We start from the raw sequence: 27361 nt of genomic DNA, 5'->3' as shown, positions 1-27361 counted from the left end.
ACGTTGGTTTTTTTTTTTCTTTTTTTATAGCTTTACTTATTGATTTTTCTTGGCTAAGCTGGGTAGATTGCTGAACTGAATTGCCCTGATTGGGAATAATTAAATTGTCTGACTCTGAGTCAGAATCCAAGGAAGAAAGTTTCATTTGTTGAAAAGTTGTTGATGTTTTTCCCTCTTATATACCAAATACATGTAATAAAGACATATTGACGACTAAAACCTTTGTTGCCTCTGCATAGAAGAAGTTCACAAAAACAAAGTGGAACTTATTCAACATGCATTTTGGCATCTTTTTGGGTACTGGTTATTTTAAGTTGTGTCCTTTAACTGCTTCTCACTTTTCATTATTATATATATTTTATATATAATGATGAAAAGTGAGAAGCAGTGGGAGAAACTGGTTACAAACATTTCCTTCAGTAATATTCAAATGATGTGACAGAGTTTGGAGCGTGTGCAAATTTATTTAATGATCTGAAGTGAGTTTGCTTGAATGTGAAGTGAAATTTTAAAAAAAATCTATGTCAGTCTATGTGGTTACAGGTGTGTTGTATGACTGTATAAAAGAGTTCTCACCTGTTAATCATGCATGAGTCTTTCTATACAATACATCACCAAAACTGTATTTCCCACATTACTGACAGCACTAACGAAACTCTGACAAGCACAACTGCACTGGCAAAATAAGGAACTTATAAATTCCCACAAATATTTAAATAATAATAAAAAAAAAAATTCCTTATGTATAAAGACACACTAACGGGTTTCACTGATCGACAACAACGATTTGCCTAAATGTGCTTTTAAAATGACTTAGATGAAGAAGTTGATCAACACATCCTACCTCCTCCTGTGCTTTGTGTTAAATTAAAAACTCACTACAATACAGATTTAAATGACTGACTGTTGGAGTAATTCCGACAAAAAAACATCAGCAAATGCAAACATGGAGAAAACCACGATTCCCACAGGCCCACTCTCTCTTCCACTCTCATACCCTCTGCTGCAGTTGCAAACTCAAAGTTGGAGCTGTAAGCCGTGTAGCCAGCAGCGGTGCGAGCGCGTACGTGGAAGACATAAACAGTGGAGGGTTTGAGGCCCGTTACCACCACACTGGGGTTTTTGGTGCGTGTTGATGAGTAACTCAGCTGCTCTTGCTCCTGCAGAAGCAGAAACAGATTGAGAGGAATGATAAACGAAAAAGCACATTTTGGGAGGGCAGATAAAAATGTTACTGTATAAACTTGTTATCATAAACCCGTTATGTCTCAACAAAGTCTCACACATCCCATTAACCACCGGGGCAGATGGTGAATGGAGCAGAGATAACAACACATTATGGATTCTCTACAATAATATTTGAGCTTCTGAATGCCAACAATACACATTGTTCATGTAGTCACTGTGCTGCGTTTCCATCCTGAAACAACAGAAATACAAACTACAGAAACCAAAAATCCATCAGTACATAAATGCAAGCAATTTAAAAAAATCTTATAATTTTTTTTAGAAAAATGACTTTACCTTCTCATAGTATTTAACTTCGTATTCCACTATGTCTGAGGACGGCAGTTCCATTCCCGACCAGGAGAGGGCAATGCTGTTCTGAGAGGCCCAGTCCTTCCTGACAACACCCACCAGAGCAGGACCTGGGCATGCAGGGAGCAGAGGTTCGAGTCAGAGGGAACTTTTACAAGGATGAAACACGAAAGTTAAAGAGTTTAAGTAGCAGCTAAATTTCATATAACTTCTGAGATGATGGATGTTTCCTGATAGGTGGGATCTTTTTTGGGGGGAGATATTCTTAAGATCAACAAAAGATGATGAAAAGCTTATCTGACTTACTATAGGATTTATTCGTGATAGCAGAGTTTCTGAAATGTACCTTTGTCAAAACTTAATACTGAAGACTGCGAGACAATCAAGAAAGAAAAATGACAATTTTTTTTTTTTCTCAGGTCTGAAAAAAAAAAGTGATCCCAGCCACTTCTTGACTGCAATGAACTTTAAAGAGTGTGGTCTGAGTTTAGAGGCTGAGCTGCAAAACACATTTCAAAAGTGTCTTTAGTCATCAAAAGAAAGATGTGAACACTGAAGGAAAAGTTTTACTGCTCCAAACAGTTAAAAAAATAAAAGAGAGAGAGAGAGAGACAGACAGACAAGAAAAACAAGCATCTGAAATGGAACCAGAGGAGAAGGCCTGCTGCAGTCTGCAGCCCACTCTCCAGCTTACAGGAGACAGTCTCAAGCAAAACAGGGTTTGAGAAATGTAACAGCCTGGTAGCAGTCTCCAGGAGAAATAGTTTCAGTATCACGGGAATACCCAAGAGGAAAGAAAGGCCAGGAAACAACCATTTCAGTGTCCACCCCAGTATAATGCGCAGCCTGTGAGAAGCACCTTTATTAACCATGTTTGCCATTATTGCAGAATTTTTGGGGGGGGAATATTTTTACACAAGGCTGCTGAGGACATCACAAAATCACCTCACAGAGATCCAAATATTTACCATCAATTATTCATAAAGCCTCGGCATGAACAGAATACGATTTGGCAAACTAATAGATCTCGTCTCTCTGTTGTTGAGCGTGCTGTTTGGAAGATCATTAATGGAATACAAATTCAAGAACAGCCTGGTTTCAGACTCTGTCCTCATGCTTAAGGACGCAGATGACCCCCCCCCCCCCCCCCCCACACACACACACACACACACACACACACACACAGGAGTGTTGTGTTGCCACATGAAGCCGGATGCATTTGGGTGCAGATCCGACCCTCACATCTTGTCAAAAGGCCAAGAGTTTGCGGCAGCAACTTACCCGAGACACAACGCTTCACAGTTCAGTGGCTCGCGATGACACAAAATAAAAAAATAAATAAATGAAAAAGAGCACATGGGAAGCTTGAGTTTTATGCTGATTCTGGCAGAATTGTGAAGTCAGGGCGACAAACAACTACATGTGAGGTGTGCTCAACTTTTACATCACAGTACCGAAATTGAGATGCACAATTCTGAAGTCTAAACTTTATAACATGATACATTTTTTTTTAATGATTTAACAATTGGTACTTTTTGTAGAAGTTTAGCTATTACTCTCACTTAGGGAAAACCCATGTAACATTACTAAAATCTCTCTTTTTCCAGCATATTTCATCTATCTGCTTGCCATAAACGATGATGTGGTTCATACACCGTTTGCAACAAAGAAACAAAATAATGCTGACGTTTTTTAAAATACATTAAAAAATAGAGTTAAAAAGTAATGACATGTAAATTGTTCATGACGTGGATAAAAATACTCATAAATGTATGCAAATGTAACCATATGGATGCAATTAAGACTTTACCTGACCTGATTATGCAAGTGAAAATTACAGTAGCGGTTTGGATTTATGTCTGCTTCTGTTTGTACTGCATAAGAATGTGAGATGAACTGTTCGAGTTTATATTTTTTTTTTGCTCGTTGACATTTTTACAAAGTGGAAAAACTCTTTAAAAAAACCCTTCACACTCTCACACTAGAAGCTATTTTAGGTCTGGGACCAATCAATCTGCTCATTAGATACCTTCTGCTATGGACGAGCGACTCAAAGAGAACAATTATGGTCATTATGGTTTAATCACAAGTCACACAGAAAAAGAGAATTAGGAATCTATAAGCTCGAGCTGGTTTATTGGCAACATGTAAAAATAGGTTAACCCTCGACTACAGATGCTCAAAGAGACGAAGAAAGGACAGCGAGAGGGGAGAGGAGAGAGGATGAGTGAACAGGGAGAGCTGTAAAGAAATCCCATGAGGTTGCATCTCCCCAGCATCTGAGCATATAAATAGAAGTCAGCCTTATTCCCAGAGCGGGGGGGTGGGGGGGTGGAGGGGTAGAAACAGAAGAGAATCCACTGGAGGAAAGGCGAAAAGAGCAAAGTAAGAGAGAGAAAAAAATCTACTGAATCAGGACACCACAAAACAGGAGAAAATGTGGATTTAGCATGTGAGAACTTTGCATGACCTGTTGAGGCTGTTCGTGCAAGAAACTTTAAAGATGACGGTGGGACTGTTAAAACATTCTTTTTTTTTTTTAAGTATAGTTTTGCACTCTGCAAGGTAGGATGTCTATCTATCTTATCCAGCTTAGAGTTAATGGGGGCTGAAGTCAGTCCCGGCTGAGGATGGGTGGAGGCGGTGCACAACACGGGGCGAGCGCAGAGACGATCACACACTCACATTCACAGCTAGGGTAATTTTAGTGTCATCAATCATCCTCAAATGCTTTTTGGAGTAGTTCCAAGAGAAAATATACACGCAGGAAAAAAATAAAAATAAAAATTATGCAAACTCCTCTTATAAAGAGAAAACCTGAGCACTGACTGAAACTGGGGACGTGAAACATCACTATCTGACCCAATACTCAAAAACAAAAACAAAAGCAATTAAATTACAATTACCTCCAGAATATGTTGTTTCATTAAGCTAATATGCAGGTAATGATGCCTTACTAAAGTACTCACATACAAGGATTCCATAATTGTCTATAGGACACCTCCAGTGTGGCAGAAAGTTATCAAAATACACCCAAATGACAAGTTGCTCACATGGATCATTCACCTTTCTGTAATCTTCATAAGTGTAGAAAACTGGATGCCATTTAAAAACTATGTCAAAGTAAGAAATAAATGCACTTTTGATGATATGATTTTAAATTCATTATTTTCAATTACCTAGTACCTGAAACAAAATAAAATCCAATAATTCAACATGAGCATGAATAGGAAAGAATGCAAATGTGCTTTACTGAGATGCATGCACATAAAGTGCATAAAGTGACCGAACAGATACTTAATAGTAAAATTGCCCCACCCAGACCCAAACCCATGTCTCTCTTGCTGTGGACTAACATTTCAAACCACCGCACTGGCGTCAGTCCATGATGATCGTGTGAACCCTCATCTGAGACAGTCTACCCTATATTTTTCCTGTCTTATGTAAGAATTACTTCGACCAAAGCATGACTCTGTATCTGTGGCTGCTGCCTCTGCCCCTGTTGCAGGAGTACATTTTTGCCCTGTGCGGCAGACATCTCACACAAATTCGCACTGATTTCTGTGTGCCTCTTTTCAGAATGCTGCAGTGAACGTGGTGGGAGGAATCTTCAGTGAAAAACGCTCGACTGAGCAACAACTACAGGGTTATTCTGAGCCGAGTGCAGTTCACTCTTCATAAACAGAGATCATGGCGCTCTCTCTGCTCCGCGGCGCCGCCATCAGAAGCACGAAGACAACATCTGATGACCTCCATCAGAAAGCCACCGCCAAACTAATACTGCAGGAAAGACATTCACAACGAAGCAGATCTTTATCACGCCATGTCAACAGTCAAATCACACATCTTCCTTAACGGAGCATTATAACTTATCAAGGTTAGGCAAGCACACTGGCAATAGGGAAGAGGAATTATCAGTAATTCTGATTAATCGGTTTAACATAATTAAAAGCATAATGAAGCATTAATATACAATTTACAAACAGACAGCATGCCAACAGAAAATAAATCAGTCTGCCTCCTTCTCAGAGAGAAATCCAGTTAATTGCTAATTCTCCTTTTGATAGGCTATTATTTCTTCATCGGCATAATATCACAATCAATTATGAGAATCACCTTGCGGTATCTGTTTTAATTGGCAATGAGACTGTCCATCCACAGTCCGGCAAAACAGCCGTTTGAGCATGCACAGATTAACAACGAGCATTTCTTTCCCCTCAATGACTGTTCTGCTTCATTTGAAACGACAAGCTTTCATATGCTTCAAGAATGATTTGGACATCGTCAGATACAGATGTAGATGTACGGCGTACACACACTGTTATTCATGCACTGTATGTGCCATATATGCTTTGAAACTTGACTTCAAATAGACTGTCTAATGAAGACTCTCCCTTAAATCATTTTCCATCTTCACAGTTAAATCATACCGATTACTGAATTTCCCAACAAATGTGTTTGTTTTCTTTGCGCATGGAATGAAAAAGTGCTTTCAAAAAAGTATCAGATGTGAGATAGATTCCTTTAAGTTTTGTCCTTCACCCACTTAAAATGCACAGACCAGACAGCAAACAAGATATCAGGATCACATTATCCTGCATCGCCCCAGCTCAAAATTAAACACAGACTCAGTGTACTCTCTGTAATGGAAACAGCTACACACACACACATACATATATACATATATACATATACACACACATATATATATATATATATATATATATATATATATATATATATATATATATATATATATATATATATATATATATATATATGTATATATATATATATATATATATATATACATATATATATATATATATATATATATACACATATAATCTTTTGCTGATTTCAAAACTGGAGTACGTCAGAAATGTGTGTGTGTGTGTGTGTGTGTGTGTGCATGTTTGTGGGAGAAAAAAGAAATACCCTGAACACGACGAGTGAGCGCTGAGTAACTGATTACCTGAACATATGCAAGTCTGTAGGTGGTAGATGTGTGCCAATGACAAGTGTGTGTGTTTCTTTTTTTTTTTTTTTGCCTGCTTGTTTGCATGCGCACCGGGCTGTGTGTATGTGTGTGTGTGTATGTGTATGCGTGTGCGTGCGCGCACACGAGCACGCGCATACAATATGTCTACTGAGGAAAAGCGGTTTGACAAGTTAATCCACTCTAAACATCCTGGGAACATCCCCACAGGCTGCTTCTCCTTCTCTGTGGAGATTATTTAGCATTCCCACTTCCCTCCGTCAGTCTGGCTGCCTGCGCGGCGAAGAAGTGACACATGCTGCTTACACCTGACATCTGAATTCTTTCGTATGTTGACAGGCTATAACCCTGGATTTCACTAATACAATACGTTTTTCTTGGTGTGTGCACAAGTGTGTATTAAACATTTGATGTGCAGCTGTATACTTATGATAATAATCATAATAATAATAAAATTGTGATCAATACTGACTCATGACTCCGACAACCCAAGATGTAGTGTGAGCCCCTAATCGTCACAGAGAGCGAATAAATACATAAAAGTCGATGAAAAATCAATGAGAAAATTGTACATTTCTGAATTTCACTTCAAAGGGTACCATTCAGAAGCACAGTTGGAAGGCCTGCACAAGCTGAATAATAACAAATTTAAAATGTGTTCTTCCATTCACTTCACTCAGCCCGGGCGCCTCTCTGCCACTTATCGACCAGATCATTATTGCTGCCTCAATTCCCATAACATCTCCCTGCATTCCACACAGGAAGCAGCCAGATTTCCGGCTTGTGTACTGCACAGGGCCAGAGGTTTGAACATTTTGCTCTGAATGGCATCATGTTCGGGGCTGCTCGGAGGTGTAGTGGTTAGCGGTCTTGCCTCAGAGCAAGAATATCCTGTGAAAATGCAGTTCAGGTAAATTGGTGAGTCTAAAATTGCCAGGATGTATGAATGTGTGTCAGCTGGAATTGGCTCCAGTGCACCTTCGCCTCACGCTGCTTAAAGCTGTATAAAGTATGGATGGATGGATGGATGGATGGATGGATGGATGGATGGATGGAGGGTTGAACTGTTTATCTTGTGCATGTGTGTGTTTTTGAAAATACACTTTGTGTCAGAATTTCTCTATAAAGTCATTAAGCGTTGTTCAAACAGCACTGTACCTGTGCGATGTGCTCAAGGATCTCTCTCTACTTTATGCTAAAAAAAAAACCAAACAATATCTATGTAGATCATTTAATTTTTGAGCAGTTATTCTGCAATTCTGAAGCATTCTTGGTCGGTATACAGTGTACAAGTGTGTCACGTAGACTGTGCAGAGCCACACTGTGTGGGTTGAAGCTGTATTGGTCGAGAGCAAAAAGTCTCCACAAGTGCATTGCGATGAAATTCATATTCATAGTGCTCAGACAATGAATTTCTTTAACATTTCATCTTAGATATCATAGCGTTATATTTGTTCGCTTTCTTTCTATTTAACGATTTTTGCTCATTTTTTTCCCCCCCAAAAAAATGGCCAAAAAGCTCTTTCTAAATGTTGCATTGAAGGCATGTCTTGGCGCTCTCATATTGGGAGTGTCATTGAAAAAATGTCTTGACAGGAAAGTGATTGATAAGTCTACAGGAAAACAATTAATAGCCCCAAATTTAAACAATCAATGAACCGTTTCAGTGCATTTTCGAGCAGAAATGCCATATGGCTTTGTGTTCGCAAAAGAGGGCAGAAACGTCACTTTTCAACAGGAGTAATTAATGTGCTTCTCTTTGCAAGCATTTCTCTGCATCGGAAAGCAAATATCCTAAAGTTTGAATATGAATAATCATTTGGCCACAGCAGTGACTGAGTCTTTTTAATTACAAAACAGAAGAGAACAGAACATTCAGAAAGTGGCTCCTCATTTCAGCACTGAAAGTCACTTTCACTGTTTGAATAGAGGAAAGAAGCGGATGGCAGGTCCCATCAGTTGTCTCTAATTATTGATTCAGTGACAGACCAAATAAAACCGGGCTAATATTGGATCTGTTTGCTCACTGCAGTCTGGACAATGCCAAACACAGTCGAAAGGAAACTCCACTGCTGGAGAGGACTTCTGCGACTTTTTATAAACTGGCTGTGTTACATCGTGTTTCTCGAGTCAAAACCCTCCACTTCAGACTATTTTTGATGTTGAATAACTATTCTAGCTTCAGAGATTAATTCTTTCCGAGGCAGTTTTAGGCATTTTGATCTAGTAGCTTAAGAAAAATAATAGGAGTCAATTTTAAATGGTAAAAGCTGCTATTTGAAATAAACATTTAGATGAGATGAGATGACATTATCAAACAAAAGGTTTATTTTTAATTCTTCTACGTTGTTTGCATTTTTTGAATTGCTTTGATGCTCCCTCTGGTTTCATAACTAATCAAAATGATGGATGGATGGCATTTAATAATACATACAGTGCTGTGGAAGTCAATTCGTGAGACATGAAATCAGTGCAACACCCACATTTCAGTATTTGAGTATCTATGACAGACGATTGTTGAGGTTCGGTCTCGTTCTCATCATCTCAGTTCTCTCGCTGAACATGTTGAAAGAGGTGCAAATGTGTGCGGATCGTACATCCCAGTATGATTTATTAATTCGCTCCTATCCTTTCCTTCATCCCAACCGTACCCATCAATTATTCCGTCCATACACTTGCCCTTAAAATATCCGCACTGGGTTGAACTGCAGGTCTCGGGTTTTTTTTCTTAATTCAAGCTTAAGACAATGCTCCCTGGTGAACCGGCAGCTGCGGCTGACCTCAGGTTAGCCGTGTCCTGCTAATTAGAGGTAAGTTCAGGTCACAGCGGCCCTGTCAGCTCTTTAAGGGTCAGAAGCCTGTTTCACCTATTGACATATTAAACTGGATGGAGAGGCAAAGACTCCTGAACACAACACAGGATGCTCAGGAGGGAGAAAGGCAAATCTTGCAAGAGAAAAGCTGCCGTGTATCTTCATCTGAACACAGCTGCAGTGCAACCAAAGTGTTCTGGGGGTATGAATCAGGTTATTATGGAGCTGTAAACACATACATGCATGGACCATTAATCTTTTACAAAAGGCTGCAAAGAAATCTGCAATTAATATCTTAGGGATAAACAAGAACAGTTGAACCTGAACCTTGAAAATGACAAGAAAAACAAAACAAAACAAGGGAATAGCAATGTGCATGTCCGGTATGTTCATTAGAATCAATCAGTATCTGTTCATTCAGTCTCACAGGCTTAACAGAATACTGGAAAAACAATTAAAAAGGACTAATTTCTTACATACTTGCTACCATTGCAAGATAAATGGCAGCAAGTCTGACTTTGCTCTTAGCTGTGAATCTTTCATACATTTTGAAAAAAAAGTATGGCTCAGTTAACACAAAAAGCTTTAGAATAGTGTCTGAACTGCATGTTTGTGTCTGACTTCTGGTCCAAAATGAAAAGATTTTCAACTTTGACAAATGAAAATGTGAAAGTGAAGAGATCAACAAGTCTGTTACTCACCGGCTTGGTGTGTATTGACGGTGACATTTGCCAGCGATCGTGCAGCCATGACCAGCGCAGACACGCCGTTCACAGCCTCTACATGGAAGGTGTAGTTGGCGTGCATTGCAAAATCTAATATAGCCACCGAGGTGCCGGTGATACCGAGCGGGCGCGGGACAAACCGCAGGTCTGGCTCGCAGGGCTCGCACTGTGTCACGGCAGTGTCCGTGTCGCTTCCATCACAGCGCTGGCACAGGACGTTGTAAGTGATGTCCTTCCTGCCTCCTGTATCACTAGGAGGCATCCACTGCAAGAAGAGAGCCGTGTCATTGATCAATGCGACCAGGTTCCTGGGGGCTGACGGAGGCCCTGAAGAGAAAAGAAAAGGATTTGGAGACAACAACTCATTGGTAACTCACTTGTCACTTTTGTGTGTGTTTTTTTTTTTAAGATGGATGTTTGTAGTGTCACATCATCCGTGTGACCTTGAGGACGGAGCAGCAGTGGACACACGGCCTCAAGAGTCTGATAATTAAAGAAGTGAGCAGCCTCCAATATGGGATCAATATGTAGGAAAAGCCAGGGTGTGGGCGGCTGGCTGTCAACACGTCCAGCTGGGTTTCATTCTAACAGCTCGTGTCCGTTTCTTGAAAAAAAAAAAAAAACTGCAACAGCTCATATTTTACCAGATTTCACAACTGTACTGTGTCTGATTTGGCAACTACAGAAACGAAGTGTTGAGACTGTGTCTTTCAGTGTGTAGGATGAGTGGCAGAAAAATGGCCACACATGATTCAACGACACCGCAAGAGTTAAAAAACTGAAATTACAAAATTTTCCAAATGTTGGCAATATGAAGATTAAAGTATTTCTGGAGACAAGTGCGTGTACTAACTTGTACAAGCCATGGTGGTGGGGTCTTTGAGAGCCCTGTAGAAGCCTTTATCGCAGTGACAGATGGTGGCGGCCTGGTCATGGCTGGAGCTGTGTAAAGGACACTTGGAGCATTTGGTGTTCCCCGCATACGCTTTAAAGGAGCCCGGGCTACAAGCTGCAGAGAGAGCACAGAGGAGAAAGACCGTTCTAAATGCTTTGTGTTGCTCGCACAACCGCTTTTCCATCAGCGCGCACGTTTAATCCAAAACTCCAGCTGCTTCTCGCCTCACCTGTGGTCTGACCTTATTTCCTGAGGTACAATAGATCACTGTCGCTGTCCTCTTAGAAATGCACTAAGAAAGAGGTGCACACCTGTAATACTGCTTTTCCGATTATGGAATTGCAAATACACACACACGCACACACACACACACGAACAGATGCAACATTCATGAGTGACTGAAGGTTGAGAAAAATTCTGGCAAACAGAAAAAAATATCTGAATTCAATCAGCTTGAAACTTCTCTCTGGGAAAATAACACATTTTAGAGTGTTAAGAGAAACAAATTACAATTACTTTATGATAATAATAAATACTGTATGATATGATATAAAAATCACTTATAGCAAGCATGTAAAATAGCATATGACAGGCAAGTGATGCATCTTGGGAGACCAGTTTTCATGAAGTTCTGATGAAGAGTGTCATATGATGTCCTTGACCTCGTCTAATAACGAAGAACTACAAATACATTTAAACAATCAAAAGAGACAGAGAAAAAGAATGCTGCAAATGTTATGACTTAAAATTTCAAATTGAGTTTCCCTTAAATGCGTACAGATTTTTTGCGTTCATAGGTGAAAAGAAGCCATTAACATCCAAATAAAGAATTGCGGTCCATTAGCTGAAGTCGGTCTTCACAGTTTTCCATCCTTCACTTTCGCCTCCTGCCAGTTTTACCTTTATATTTCTTTCTTTCCATCAACTCAGCTAACTCTCCTTTTCTTATCTTTTCCATTTTTACCCCAACAGCTCTGCCACATTTTCACCTTTTCTTGTTTTTCATCTTTATTCCAATATATTTTCTCCTCCCATCTGTCCTCCTGCTTTCCTCGCCGCCGCTCGTTCCCTTAAGGCTTATCAGAAGATGGCAGAACCATTGCAGATTGCCTCCTTCTTCCCGGGTTTATCTCAGCAGAGGAGAATAAAGCACTAATAGTGCAGTTATTTAATATTCGAGGAATTTGGGATATGTTTATTGCAGAGTTATTTGTTTGCTAATATTGTCGCGTGGGTGGGAAAATAATTTCAGAATTAGCAAATAAATGTGGCAGCGACGGAACAGACAATGCAGTGACGGAGCAGAGAGGAAACACACACACACGAATTCAATCAAGACTTTATGACAGGATGCTGGAGGGATTTCATATTATCAACATTTTAATATTTTCATTGGCATTCATAAGCAAAAAAAAAAAAGCAGCAGTGTGGCACATTTGGATATTTCCTTCCTCACGTCATACAAGGTTATTTAAACCTTCCTTTAAGAAAATAACTACTATTTTCTCTCAATGTTCTATATTTTATTCTCGCATGAATGAACCCCGTCAGTCATCGAGTTTGTAGTAATCTACTCGAAACACTTGATGATGGATTATTGTTGCCTCTTTTATAACTTTACAGAAATTTACTCATAAAACTGTTACATTTTTTCTGCTACACTGACAATAATGTGGCTTTTCTGCAGCCTGTGGAAGAACATTCCAACACATCAGCCCCTAAAACATGAGAAAAGACAAACTGAACATTTTTACATACACCTCCCACTGACTCCCACCCACAGACAAACATGGAGCTGACCTTTGACACTCAAAATGGAATGTTTTTTTCTTTAAAAGAAAAAAAGGTCAGTGGTAAGTGTCATATGTGGGAGTGGGATGAAAGGAATCTAAAATTTCATGTTAATATATTGACGCATATCTGTAAATATTATACTTAAATCTAATTATTTTCTACACACAGGGTTGAGTAAATGAAGATTTGATCAAAATGTAAAATGAAATCTCTGGTTGCTCAAAGGCTGAAATACATTAAAACAAAGTGGCAGGCTCGGTCTTTGGATTTGACTGTGAGAGACCCGCATGCAAAAAAAAACAAACAAACACTTCCTTCTTGACATTTGTTTTTCACTTATCTAAAATTGTATCTTACAGATCAAGCTAATCCATGAAGCGACGTTGGTTGTTGCTGATGGTTGTTGTTTTTTAAGCTAAAGTCACAACTTTATCATCCGCAAAATGCATCACAAATAAAGAGCGGTGCTCCGTCTTTGACAGTAATTGGTCGTCTCGTTACTGAACTTGACGCTGAGCTTTAGGCTTGGTTGCTAATGGTGCAACAGTCCGCACCCGGCAAAGGGAAATCCAAGAAAGAAAGATTAAAAGTCAACTCCCATGATGCACGTCGGCAAGATCTCTCAACTTGAAACTCGGTTGCATAACTTGCTCGTTAATTAGTCTCTGATGGGAGGCGTGTTACAAAGTGGGACCTGCCACCAGCTCCACTGCCTCCACCCTCGCCCTTTTTTCACACGTATGAATCACTCAGCAGGATTTTCCCTTTCAACTGCCCACTTGTGTAAACAGTTAAAACAACAAAAATATGTTCCCCAAAGACAATTTCTATGAAAGTAAGACTGTTGACATGAGACCTCAGACTGCAGATAAATCCATTAATACTGGATTATGAAATTTAATCCTTGGAGGCATTAAAGGCCTATTTGTGAAAAATACCAAGAGGCAAAAAAGTTATTTTCATGAGTGACATTAACATAATGTAAAGTCTACGAGCAAACTTTGAAGCAGGGAGCACTGGGAGGAAACACTTAAGTGGCCGCGCTGTGCCTGTCGGGGTTGCCGGTTAAATGACTTAAAACAAAAGGTGATGTTTAATCAAGAAGATGAACGTAAAAGAAAAACTCCCTCGATGGAAAGGAAGACAAATGAAGTCCCGAAACACGCAAAGTCAAAACCAAAACCAGGAACTCCAGAAAAGGAAAAAGCAAAGGTGTTGCTTTGGAAAACAGACACGTTTGCAGGATCAAAAACAGGTGTTTTGACAGACAGACAGACTAAGAAGGACACAAAAGCAGACTGGATAGAGGGGAAGGAGACAGAACTGGAATAATCAGGAGTGGAGTCAATCAACTCAAGGAGGGACTGCAACACCTCGCTCTAAAAAAGGGCGGAGGATGAGAAGCATGAGGCGATGGTTCTGACTTAGCAGAGATAAGGGGAAGTGAAGTTTAAAGAAACGTGACAAGATAACAGTGCAAAAGAGAATACATGAATCATGAAAGCAAAGAAGAAATCAATACAGCGATGCGAGTCCTTAAATCAGAATGAGGAGATAAGCTTGTCACTATCTAGTGTCTTGATGGCACAGGCTTATGACTTCCTTCCATCCATCCTTCCATCCATCCATCCTCTAACTGCTCGACAGGAATGACCAAACATATTTCCACCAATGTGAAACATTGGAGGAAAGCCAGGAAACCAGAGAAGCCACACACACACACACACACACACACACAAACACACACACACACACACACACACACACACACACACACACCGAGAACACGCAAATTCTGTACAGAAAGGCCCAGCCCACACTCCAGCACGAAGCAATCTTACTATAACTCAAGAGATTTGACCACTGAGCAGCCTCACATTCATACTTACGCTCAATTTTAAGTCAACAGCTGACCTTTAAATGCACAGCGTTAGGTTGTAATGTGAAACTGGATGACCCACTCCAACCAGAGTCAAACTACTGGCATTCTGGCTGTGGGGCACTTCATTCAATCTGGTCAATTCCAATAGCTATATTTGCTGCAAAAAAAAATGTAGTTATAGAAAACACTGTTTTGTCTACTAGTTGCTTTTGTTAGTAGGAAAATGACAAATTTGAACAATATGCGAAGTACAGACAAGAACATGCCCAAAAGGACACAACACAAGAGAAAAGAAATCTCATGAAGTGGTTGGACTTCAGAATAAAGATATGCAAAAGGGGGAGATGGGATGGAAGATTGACATACGGACAGAAATCTCGCCAAAATCACGTTGCTGCTCAGCTCCTAATGAGAAGAGTAATTTGTCACCCGGTTTCCAATTTTTGAGGGACCTCATTCACATGGATATTACTTTCCTCCCGTGTGGAGGTCCTGCCAAAGGCAACAAACACACAGATTCATTTAAAATTCCAGCTGCTCCCTGATCTCAAGTATAAGCTGGGAAGATCACCACCAAAAAGCAATCACAACACTCATACCGCTATTTCTATCAAAAAGTAGGAAAACATATTGCACACTCACACACACACACACACACACACACACACACACACACACACACACACACACACACACACACACACACACACAGGGACACACACACACACACACACACACACACACACAGGGACACGTGCAATCCAATTTGTTTAAAGTCACTTCTCTGGCTTTTTGTCAAGTCATTTTTCTTGGTGCCATGTCTTTCTCATGAGAGCAACTAAATAGTGGTTCCTTTCCAGAGAAAAAGCTGTTCTTCTATTCAAAACATCCAACGGTGATGATTCAGATATTTTCTAAGCAGAGCCACTCATTAACACATACTTCAGTCAGTTAATTTCACTTTTAGTTTATCTATCGATTGCTGATGCTCATGATTAAAAGGAGGAAGCTCTTAGTTTCCACAAGTTAAAAAGCAGAAGTGGAAAAAGAAAAGAAACATCAAATCCACAGATCTGAAAAGCTCGATGCAGAGATGGGCTCACAGCCTGGCAGAAATTGTTAGATGAAGAGTAACTTATGTTCCCACCAGCAGGACTCACTAAAATTGAATCCGATTACTGAAATCTATATTCTTCATTTTTTTTGGCAAGTTGGGATCTGTGCAGCAAGCGGCGCTCACAACACCGTTGCATCACCGTCTCAAACTTCATGTGAGGAAATTGATGCTGGGTGGCAGAGATGGCACTCGTACACTTTACTCAAGTATGGAGAACGGACACCTGACCTCAGTAAAACTAAAAAAAATAAATAAATAAAGAAAAGAAAAGAAACAAAAGGGTTCTGGAGTATACATGAGCATGAGTTTTTAAAGTGTTACTGCTTGTAGATTTGCTACACCAGCTTCATCATTAACAATAACGCAGATTTACAATTAGTCAGCATTTCAAATGGTCTAATTGTGAAGTTTTGGCCTTAATGGCAGCGCTTTATCACTCTCAACGCTCCTGAACAGTTCAGTTTCAACCAATATCAATAATGAATATGTCCACAACTTTCATTGTGTTTCATATAATTTTCTTGAATGTCAAATTAATTATCACCATATCTGCTGAAGAGGCGTATTACAATAAAATGAATTTGTTGTCACCTGACATCAGGCATGGATATTATTTGTAAATAAGATAATATTGAGTTTGGGTCAACCTAGGATTCTGAATAAATATGTGATATTTAATCAACTATTGTGTCTCTGGTCATAACTTCAGTCGATATTTGAAATTCCTTAAACCTAATAAAAAAAATTTTGCATAATTTTATGCAAATTAGGTTTAGTAAGACTGAAATCCGCCATTTGCCAAATATGAATAAAAATATATGTCAATGTTCTGAGTCTACTTTGATAATTTCACTGTAAATCTAATTGTCCTTATAGAATTTAAAAGCAATGAATGGAAGAATGGAAGAAGTAGAAAATACAGCTATTTCAGTTCAAGTGTAGGGAGCAATATGTCATCACAACATAAAAAAAGTACAATGACTTTGCTATTTACTTCTTCTGGTTATGAGAAGACTTCACAGCAGAGCCTTCTTTAACGTTCGTTTGTGTTTCTGTCTTTCCTGGCAAATTCACCTTTCACAAACACAACTCCTTGTTCCTCACCTTCAGATTTCGCTTGTTTGTTTGTTTGTTTTTTAGATACTGGTGTGAAGCTTCTGTCCTTTTCGTCTGAAAAACACTGATGATCAGACCCAAAGCTGAGAGCTGAAAGGAGTGCAAATTTCTTCGGATCCTATAGGAAGAGATTTACTGTTGCTCTCTGTGTTTCAAGGATAAGAAATAGCTTCAAAAATGTGCAGAGTAATTTAATCTTTACTTGATCCCGATAAAGTTCAGCTCACAGGAAGAAAAAGTTTTGATCTTCATTTACACAGTAACCTAGCTTACAAGTGAACAAAACGTTGTGTTCAGCACTGCCACCTACAGGGAGGCAGCAGTAATGTGCTAAGTCGCAAATTAAATACATTACCGACTTATTACAAATATTAGGATGTGTTCCCCACAGCTTTTCAGACTGCTACTGTTAAGCCCATCTGAAGAGAAACAATCTGGTTGAATTACTTAATAACTTCATACCTGTTTACAACATTCAATTCTGAAACGATAAGGTGACTTTGATTTTCGAAGGGATTCGTTTTAGCCAGTTTAATGATGTTGACCGACGCCAGACGCATTTCAGAAAGTCATCCATCTGGTTTTAGAAAACATCACCGTACTGTGACTTTGGCCCTTGTTAATATTCCAAGAAACAAACAGTTTTTTGACTGAACAGGACACACGGCTCATTTAGACGGACTCCTCTTGGCATCTACTGCTCAGAGGTTTCAATCATATTAATCTGATAGAAAATTCTCAGTAAATACTGATGGAAGCTCATCAGGTTTAATGACTTTAACTGCAATTTTTCCCAGGGGTCAACTTTAGGCCGTACACTTTTTAATCTTTATGTTAAAATTAAGAAATATTATTAGGGGACATCAATGGAAAGGCACCATATAAATTATACTGAATTGATGGATTAACTAATTTAAATGATCTGCAAACAATTTATTGGTGACAAACTGTGAGAAAGCAACACAAACAAAAAAATCAGCAAGATTAATGATTTGAAATGAATGGAATGAAGTATGGATTTACTTTAAAGCACAGTTTTTATGAAACCTCTCCTGACCGCACGTCCCCCGTGTCCCATCAGGCAGAAGAGCATGAAGATGTTTATTTGTTTGTTTGGTCACGCAGGTTATTTCATTATAAGTGGAAGTGGACTGCATCTGATCGACTTCCATTTGTGCCAGTAAACATGCTTGAGCATGAAACAAGCGATGCCTGGAGATGAGAATGAATTAACCGACACGCTACACAAGCTGATGTGTCAGCCTGGTTCAGGCCAGTAAATCAGCCGCACTGATTGTTTATTTGTTTGTTTGTTTTATGGCCACTACATAACCGGTCCAAGCCGGTTAGAAACATGCTGAAAAATCTTTATCCTCTAGTGAAAAGCATCAATTTAGTCTTGATATATGAGTTTAAGTAAGTAACCTCATGAAAATCGATCTCCCAAGATGCATCTCTTGCCCATCTGTGGGAACGTGACGATGCGCCGGCTTTGAGATTTGGAGTTGTTTGGGTGAGTAGAGTTGGAAGCGTTCTCTTGGCTTTACGTTGTCAGAAACAGATGGAGCCAGAGACTATGTTTACTCTGGTCTCCCAGCTTTGATATGCAGATGGGAAGTTCACAGAGAATGAGTGATGCTCGAGTCTGGCGGTGCCGTGTTAGAGGCCAGAGTAAACACAGTCCTTAATGGACAGAAGAGGTGCACGGTGACTCGGATACAACTAGGAGATGTATTGATTTCTTCATTTACTATTCCATCTCACTAGAATTTGAGGTCACAGGTTTGTTCTTCTGCCTGGAACTCATCAGTAAAATGCATGTCGGCCATTTCTGAAAGTCCAGGACGTGTACAGGTCAGTAGCGTGAGACAGCAAGGGCAAACTATCTGTCCGACTTTATTGTGTCACTCACTGTCAAGTTTAGTGCGAAGGGAGTTACGATGTTTTAGTTTCAATATCATTAAAAAGTACAGGTTGTGACTGCAGCGAAAACTGACTCAAAACATTTGAAGTTGTCAGCAGTGTGTGAGAGTAATCACTCATCCTGCTGGTGGGTTTTTGGTCTTCTGCTCTGATTCAAATGAAATTTGAAAAGACATCTCTATTAGCCTCCCCTGCAATTCATCGCCCCCTTTTGAATATGATGCTGTGACGAAAGGATGTGGAACAAATAGCATTAGCACTATGATGTTGCCTTATCTAGGTCATGATATAACCAGCCCATCTCTGAGTAATCCTCTTGTGGCTGACACTGAATGAAAGGAATAGAATAATAAAGCGCTCGATTGAGATGTCAGAACAGTCTGGCAGAATGCTATTGGGGTGGAAAGCAGGGTTTGATAAGCACTGATGCCTTTGTTTAGGCAGCTGGGAGGGAAAGATGGACGTGTTAGTGCAGAGCTCTGCTTATATTTGGGAGCGTTCGGGCTTTCCCTATTCTCTCTCTCTCAGTCTCTCTCTCTCTCCCTCTCTCTCTCTCTCTCTCTCCCCCCCTCCCTCGCTTTCTCTCTCTCTGCCTCTTTTGCTCTTTCCCCATGCTGCCTCTCAGACAGCTTTGATCACAGTACCCTTTGAAGCAGTGTTCCAAAATGAAAACGAGGAGAAAGCAGAAGTCATCGCAAGTTCATACCTAAACTTCCTGCAACTACTTGCAAAGTGCACATCTTCATTACAGCACAAGCCCTGGCAGACCTATGGAAATTATTGATGAGAAAAAAAATAATTGGCCAAGAATCCTTAAAGTCATAAATCATTAATCGTAATGCCATAATGCATTGTTACAATTGACCATCTCTTTTAGCAGTAATGAGTTCAAAGATGCTTTTTGGATCCGTACACAGAGAAAGAAAAAAAGAACAACGCAGCATAGGAGAACCACCGGGCTTCTCCACTACTACAGTAGTGTCAAGAGGAAATTACCATTGTGAGAGGACACTTGTTTTTCCTTCAGATTAACAGTAGCATGCTAAGTTTCATGACAACCCAGCAAAATGAACACAGAGGGCAGTGCTGCTGGTCAAAGTGGATCCGAGTGGAAAGGGCACTGCGTGCTGTAGTGTTTTTGAAGCCTTTGATTGGAGCTGTAAAACTGAGTTAAAACTGGTTCCTAAGAAGAAAATTAATCAGCTGCCATTTTGACAGAAAAGCAGTAATGTCATGTATCTCAGGCTCAAACATCCCCCGGTTCAAATCCTGTAAATGTTGAACTGTAGTTGAACTGCTGATTGGACAGAACAAGCTTTTTGATGTCATTAATTTGGGTTCAGGGAAAGTTATCCCATTTTAGATTTTTATTTTTTTGACTATGACACAAGGTAAATGATGATTGCATGCACCTTTGTATTGCTTCCATGTTCTTTTTTCTTCTTTTTTGCATGCCGGGAACAGATGGGTTGTAGTCGCCTTAGGAAACTGTTCACCAAGAGCTTTGCATTCTGACTTTCATCTGCAATTTAAATACAATGAATGTCATTATCGTAGCTCTGATCCTTTTGAAGAGATTGTAGTATTGGTGCTGTTACTATTCTTTTGCCCTTTTGTTATTCATAGTGTCTGTCTTATTGTGGTGTTTACCATCTGAATGAGCATATTGTTGAGAGAACCTTACAACCAAATACAGTTAGTTCAGCCCCTTAACATGTTCATTTCATGATGGCTCAAAACATGAATATATTCAGTCAATTCAGGGAAGCTGAAGGCACATCGGCAGCAGTCAAATATTCGAATCAATTTTGCCATTCGGGACAAACCACCATAAGTGCACCAATGTAAATGTCTTTTTCATGCATGTGCACTTATCTATAACATTGGGAAACAACCTTGGGGTTTCAGGTTCATGGAGAACGGTGCAACAATATAACAAGGCATTTGTTTTGTTAGCTGTTTAATTTGCAAGATTAGATTACTAATATTTGATGCATGTGTATTGGCCATGTAGGTTTTCAGGAAAATATATTTAATCATCCCAATCTAAAATTACATTACAGTGTTACTGTCAGCGAGAGGTTTAAAACCCGCTGAGGGTTGGCAGTTTGTTAGCAGCATACAGCACATACGGCTGTAAAAAGGCTCGCACTTATCATTTTCCAAGTGCCAAGTGGGTTATTGCTGCAAGAGTTAGTGACCCATTCATCGCGGTGGCTGCCGAGATACCCTTGACGCTGTTGCAGCTACAGTACTATTGAACAGACGCAACTACAGTCAGCCAAGGGGGATGGAGAGGACATATACGAGGGACGCCGTCGAGAGGGCTGCTCCTGAGCTGCCGTCTCATCCGTAATCTCTCCTGACAGGCTTCTCTGTTGTTTAACTTGAAATGATTGAAAGTGAGAGCCAGAAAAAAGATAAATAAAAAGCAGATAAAAGAGACAATGATAAAAAAGAAAAATTGCACCCGAGGAGCAAATAAGGGCGATATTACAGCCTGTCCTACATATCAGCTGTGCTAATGACTGCTGGAGCTCTCTCTGTAAAACCCTGAGTAACTACATCACCACAGGGGTACTACATGAATTTCACCTCAACTAGCAGAGATTTCTGTAAATCTGCAAAATGTGGTAAGAGGCACGTACTGTTATTCTATTGTAATCATCCAGCCAGAGTTCCTCAGTTCAGCTCATGCCTTAATAGCAAGCAAATGTATGAGTGGTTGGAGGTTGAGGAGTTTTAGGAAGAAGGAAAAAAAAAAAAAAAAAAAACTAGGTGCAAGCTAAATTAGCTGTGAAACTAACAAATGAAGGCAATTAGCCAGCTAGCTCCGAGTCTGTCTCCACAGTCTAATTGAGAAACCAGGCCAAATACTATCTGGAACAAACCAGCAGTTTCTTCAACTTTTTCCTAATCTGTTCGGCTGACAATGGGCCACATTTAGGTGATGCCGATATGACTAATTAGACGGAGGGCATCCCGGAAAGCAGTTTGTAAGAGCATTTTGGTATTTATAAAGGCTTTTAGATTTTGAGTGGTTTTATGTAAATGTTAATTGTCCGGATGTTTGTAGTTATCCACACAGAATGATATTTGTCAAGGGAACATTGGACATAAATACCCAGAGTCCAAAAACAGCTTGATTATTACAAGAAATTGCTTTTCCCATTTACACCAAGTAATTGACAGAGTCCAGAGAGGTCCCTATGAGAGCCAATGTAATGATTTCAAAATGTCAGAGAAGCCTGAGCGATACGCTCAATCTCCTCCGATTTGAATTGTTCTCTACCTCTTTGAGGAAAAGGACGACAAAAACAGAGAGCAAGAGTGTGAAATAAAAGGGTGGAATGGAAGCGGGGGGAGCAAATCGAGGGTAAACAAAGTGGACAAGAGCGCAGAGAAGATGAAGAAGGGAGGAGGAGCTGAGAAAAGATGAATAGAACTGTGGATGGAAAGGATCAGACGAGGATGCAAGATCTTAGAGCGAGAGGAGGGAATATCTGCACTGTAAACTCAAAGTCCTGCAGATGACTGTAGAGGCCCTGGAGATCAGTTAATGTGACGCAACTTCTCTTCTCTTCTCTTCTCTTCTCTTCTCTTCTCTTCTCTTCTCTTCTCTTCTCTTCTCTTCTCTTCTCTTATTTACTTCTTTTACTCTCTCTACGTGCAGCTTTATAAACTGAGGGTCCACTGTTCTAAAATTAGCACAAACACACACACAAACACACCAACACACATAAAGATACAGTGAGAGAACCGTCTCACCCCGGCAGTAGCCATCCATCTCCTCGTGGCCGATGCTGCAGACACAGCGGCCCAGTGGAACCAGCCAGTCTCCATCGGCGCCGCAGTACAATTTCGGTGTGTCCCTCTCCTCTGCGTTATCCACGCACGCACCCCTCACTTCAACCAGGGAGGACGAGTCCATGTGTGGCACCGTGTCGGGAAATTCTGCCAAGTTCCTTAAAGTCGAGGGGCAGCGTTTGTAGAACACCTTCAGGGGGGGAAAAAAAAAAAGAATGTTGAAGCATTCAGCGTGTCATGAAAGAAATAAAAAGCTCGTAGCTGCAGTTTATGCAAACTGAAGTCATGCCACCTTGTTCACTGACCTTGACAGACACAAGAGCGATGCACGCTCCCACATCCTGAAAGGCCAAGTAGAAGCCCTTCTGCGTCACTGGTCCCACCTCCCTCACCTCAGTGTTCAGGCGGAGGACGCGGTCTCCCAGATCCGTCTGCGTGAAGCTCTCATCGGCCGCTATGGTGTCCACCTGGAAGGCAACAAACAATCTAATTACTTTTATTGGCTGATACCGGTGTTGCATCCGAATAGTCCTTTGAGCAAGGCAGGAGTCGATAACCGACCTTGGCATAGTCACTGGGACGAAAGCGCGTGGCTGCAGGGAGCGGTTCATCTGTCTGCAGGTAAAACAGATTGAAGGTTTCCTTACAGGTTCCAGACACCCAGGGGATGGAGTTGCAGTCTCTCAGCGTGAAGCGCAGCTCCACGTACACCTTGGATTAAAAAAAAAAAAAATTCAACAGGGCCAGATAAGTAAATGAGATTTTCCACAATCTTTTAAACATCAGAAAACAAACAGTAGTTTTCCTGCTGGCTGTGATATTTCCCTGACGGCTTGATCATTTACTTTTGGTATAGCTGTGGCTGTTACATACAGGTCAGTTAAAAAATCTGATACATTGGTAACTGATAAACTATTCATCGACGTTTAAGTGTTTAACTAAGAAGAGTGTGCATTGCATTTAATGTATGTTTTTGAAATACGTACTTTTAAATAGTAAACTCAAATTCACATTCACACTAAAGTTTTGTATTTTTGTCTAAAATTAATTTATTCTTTTAATGAACTATGTGTGCTTTATTTTGACTCTGTCGACTCAATGGTGACCATTTATAATTAATGTGTAACAGTGGTTTTGTATGGATTTTCAGTCCTATTTCCACCTTTGACAATTACAGTCAAATCATTTGGAAATAAGTAACAGGGGAAAAAAAACTATCACCTATCACAATGATAAAAATGAAGATTTGTACCTTTTTTTAAAGCACACAGAATGGTGATTGTAAAACCTGATGGCCCAGACCCTGAGGGTTTTCAGTATTTTAGGCTACAGCTGTGTTTCGCATATAATAAGAGGCCCTGCTTTCAAGGTGCAAAGAAGTAATCCTACTTCTTACGAGCCACTCTAATGGAACTCAGCCCCTTGAGGGCGAACTTGTTATTTTTGCTACTTTAAGGTACATCTGACTGCCATTTTCCTTGCTGATGGTTTACGCAGATGATTGAAATCCCTCAGGGGACTCTTGACACTCAACCTTGACACAATGTCACAACAACAAGCCCTGCTTCAAGGCCACTGTTTTAGTTCTGTGCCTGACAGATGCGTCTAAAGAAGAGTTGTAATGTGGTCCACACCCTTTGTGCAGCTTGTCGTTGGATCCATCCGGACCGCAGCCAGTTGTTCTGGTTTGGCTCCATCACGTGGCAAACCTGGAAGGTGTGAATGGGTCTGTTCTGCTCGTCCATCTCTGTGATGGCGTCCCACTGTAATGTACAGACGGTGCATATAGAGAGCAGCGTTAAGTAGGCCTGGTTTCTGGTTTCTGCTTACGAAAAAAAGGAAAATCATTTAAACTGAAGTGTTCATATATAACACCGACATAATGTAAGTGACGGTGACTAAATGGTGTATTCAAAGAAGTGCATACACGACACAAGCATGTATTAATCTTCATGTTAGTAGCTGATTCTGTACTTTGGGATTATATTTGGACAATATGATAAATGCACCCATTTCAGAGTTGTTCTGTAAAATGTTGGGTCCGTGCACCTTCCTTTGCATGTAGTGAAACCTAATTTCTATAGAAACATGGTGTTTCAGAGACATCAAGTTCGTTTTACCAATGTTTTCACGCCGTTGCATCAGCCAGACTCGCTCATTTGTCTGCTCCGCTTTAACGGTGGGATGATCAGAGCTTGGAAATCCCTAACATTCATTGACAGGGCTTCTCTCTGGCTACTCCTGTGGCATTACATGTGCTGTTGATACTGTGTCAGTTACACAGGTGGAGACTTGGTGATAACTCAATAGCATGAGAGCAACTGATGGCACTTATTTGACTGACTTCTGAATCAGCAAAACTCATTATATTAAATTTTATGCTAAATCTTCCTTAGTAGTAGTAAGTAGTCGTAATCTTGGTGCTTTGGCTTTCGTCCATGCATTACCTGTTCTTGTTTGGGAAATAACACATTTGAATCTATCAAATTACAAATATTGTCAAGAAGGATACAAAAGATTAGAGAACCAGAGAAAAACAGGTTAAAGACAGGGAACTTTCAAGGTTCCACAACTTGAAATGAGCATATATTAATCCCAGAACAGAATCTGCAGCCTCAAAGTGAACAAACCTAAAGGGTTCAGGGTGCTCGCTGGGCACACAGTGTACTGTGATTACCAGCATATTGCAGCCTGAAAACAAGAACAAAATGCCAATTTTATGCCTGTCTTCTATCATTTACAACTATGATATATTAATCAATCTGCTTCATGTGACATCTTTATTCATCATATGAAATGAGCAGAGAACAATGGAACATTATGGAAGGTATGGAAGATAAAAAAAAAAAACACAATGAGCATTTAAGAGATTTGTCAACACTATTGTTCAACAAAAATCTGATTGCTCCATTAAGACTTTGTAGAATTTTAATTATTCAACAAAAGTCAAACATAGACAATATGAATAAACAAAGACATAACATTAAAACACTGATAAAAACACTCACTAGTGTTGAAAAACTGCTGAGTGAAAGATGTGGTTATCCTACAAACAGAAGCACTCATTGCATATTTTCTAAAGATTCCACAGCCATAAAATCAAAATCTAATCAGGTGGTTTAATCACGAGTGTTAAAGTTTGATGTTTGGAGGCTGTCCTTGTCTGAAAACTGACTTCCATCAGAGCGGCTGCTGTCATCCAGCTTCTGTCGGCCGATTCAGAGGCTTAGGACATACAGCAGATATATGGTGGATCGTACACAGCGGTTTGCTATGCCACAAAAGATATTCTTGTGTTGTTTTTGCACGTGTGCAAAAATACAACACATATTTATCAGAATCGAAGACAAAATAGACAATGTCCTTAGTCTGTACTGCCTTCCTGAATTTGGACAGAGTCACTAAATAGTAGCTGTCGGTTCTCCTTCTCCTGGACTCTCTTCTCATCCCGTCTGAAAGCGACTTCAGCTGAAGCTTCCTCCATCATTGCACTGTATCATTTCCAGTTCACAGCCCGGAGCATGAAGGTTATAAGAAAGCACAAGAAGCGACACACACAGAAACACACTGCTGACTGGTTATTGATTTCACTCTCCACCATGTTGGCGCCTACATTATGTAAATCTGTACCTGTGATATCAGCAAACTGAAGTGTTCATGAGGGGAAAATTAGCCGGCTGATCGTGACCAGCATACATTTGAAAACACAGACCCGGATGCAGGAGACACGAGGAAATTGAAACAAGTTTGGCAGAGTGTTCTGAAATAAAACTTATTTAATAACACTTCAACCTTGACTGGAGTGTGCAATAGCAATTAATCTTAAATTAATTAAGTGATTTAAATAAGCTCTATGTGACACCCATGGGCCAAATGATTAATCAATCCCGTCCAGCCCCCATTCGTTTGCATATCAAGCTCTCAAATATTGTTGAGCCGGACAGTCCCTTTAGATGTAAAGTAGACTCTAAGGAAGGCAAACACAAAAACCTTCACGGCCACTTCTCCATAATGCACAGCAACAATGTAAGGTGAACCAGTGCAGCAGAGAGGCCATAAATTTAGACTTTACAAAGATAAACCTGCTCAGTTTGGCAGAAGATATCAAAGTAATACAATTATCTATGAATTAAATGAACAAACAGATATAAAATATACCAACAAAATACTGTTCACTGTAAATGACCCTGAAAAGCATAGATCTAGTGGCTTACTTGTGCCAATCCCAGAACCTAAAATATGATTAACACAGATGCAAGGGTCATAATTATAGACACCTGTCAGTTAAATACTGTCCAGCTCAATACCATAAAAGCAATGACTCATGAACGGAAGAATTCGTTGCAGCAAATTACCTCCTAACATTCTGAAACTCACAGATTTCAAAACTAGCAAACATTGTGAAACTATCACAGATTGACTATTCGTACTGTCTGTCAAGTTATTGTTCTTTTTTCCCCCCAGCCCTCCCACCTATGGAAATATTTAATGCAAAAATTCTAGAAAATGTATGAGGGGGCCGTTGCTTGAGATCACAGTAGATTGTACAAGTTTCAATGGTTTGAATTCAGCCGTTGGATTTTATCACTACCCAGAGACGTTGTGAGTCTTTAGCTGTGGAGGATGAAAAGGATACACTCACAGTATTTCTGAAAATTGAAAGAAGGTGCTCATACAAATAATAAAATTGTTTCCCCTCCTTTGTATTCTTGTACAAGCAGCAGCTGCCAAATGCACTGAAATCTGAGTGA

The 27361-nt window shown here is 40.0% G+C and overlaps 1 protein-coding gene across 1 annotated transcript in view; it reads right to left on the bottom strand.

Annotated features, from left to right (window-relative positions):
- The window catches only part of LOC115383367 (ephrin type-A receptor 6-like), a 56405-nt gene that overhangs the window by 8759 nt on the left and 20285 nt on the right, over positions 1 to 27361 (bottom strand). Inside the window, exons 3-10 of the mRNA XM_030085583.1 lie at positions 24245 to 24373; positions 23172 to 23321; positions 22916 to 23077; positions 22572 to 22800; positions 10930 to 11085; positions 10053 to 10403; positions 1525 to 1649; positions 998 to 1160 (exon numbers count right to left, since the gene is read on the bottom strand). Of these exons, the coding sequence (XP_029941443.1) occupies positions 998 to 1160; positions 1525 to 1649; positions 10053 to 10403; positions 10930 to 11085; positions 22572 to 22800; positions 22916 to 23077; positions 23172 to 23321; positions 24245 to 24373 (1465 nt within the window). The remainder of the gene's footprint in view (positions 1 to 997; positions 1161 to 1524; positions 1650 to 10052; positions 10404 to 10929; positions 11086 to 22571; positions 22801 to 22915; positions 23078 to 23171; positions 23322 to 24244; positions 24374 to 27361) is intronic.

The sequence above is a fragment of the Salarias fasciatus genome, chromosome 1 (assembly GCF_902148845.1).
Source record: "Salarias fasciatus chromosome 1, fSalaFa1.1, whole genome shotgun sequence".
Taxonomy (NCBI): domain Eukaryota; kingdom Metazoa; phylum Chordata; class Actinopteri; order Blenniiformes; family Blenniidae; genus Salarias; species Salarias fasciatus.
The sequence above is the reverse complement of the archived record's forward strand: the minus strand, read 5'-3'. Positions and strand labels throughout refer to the sequence as shown.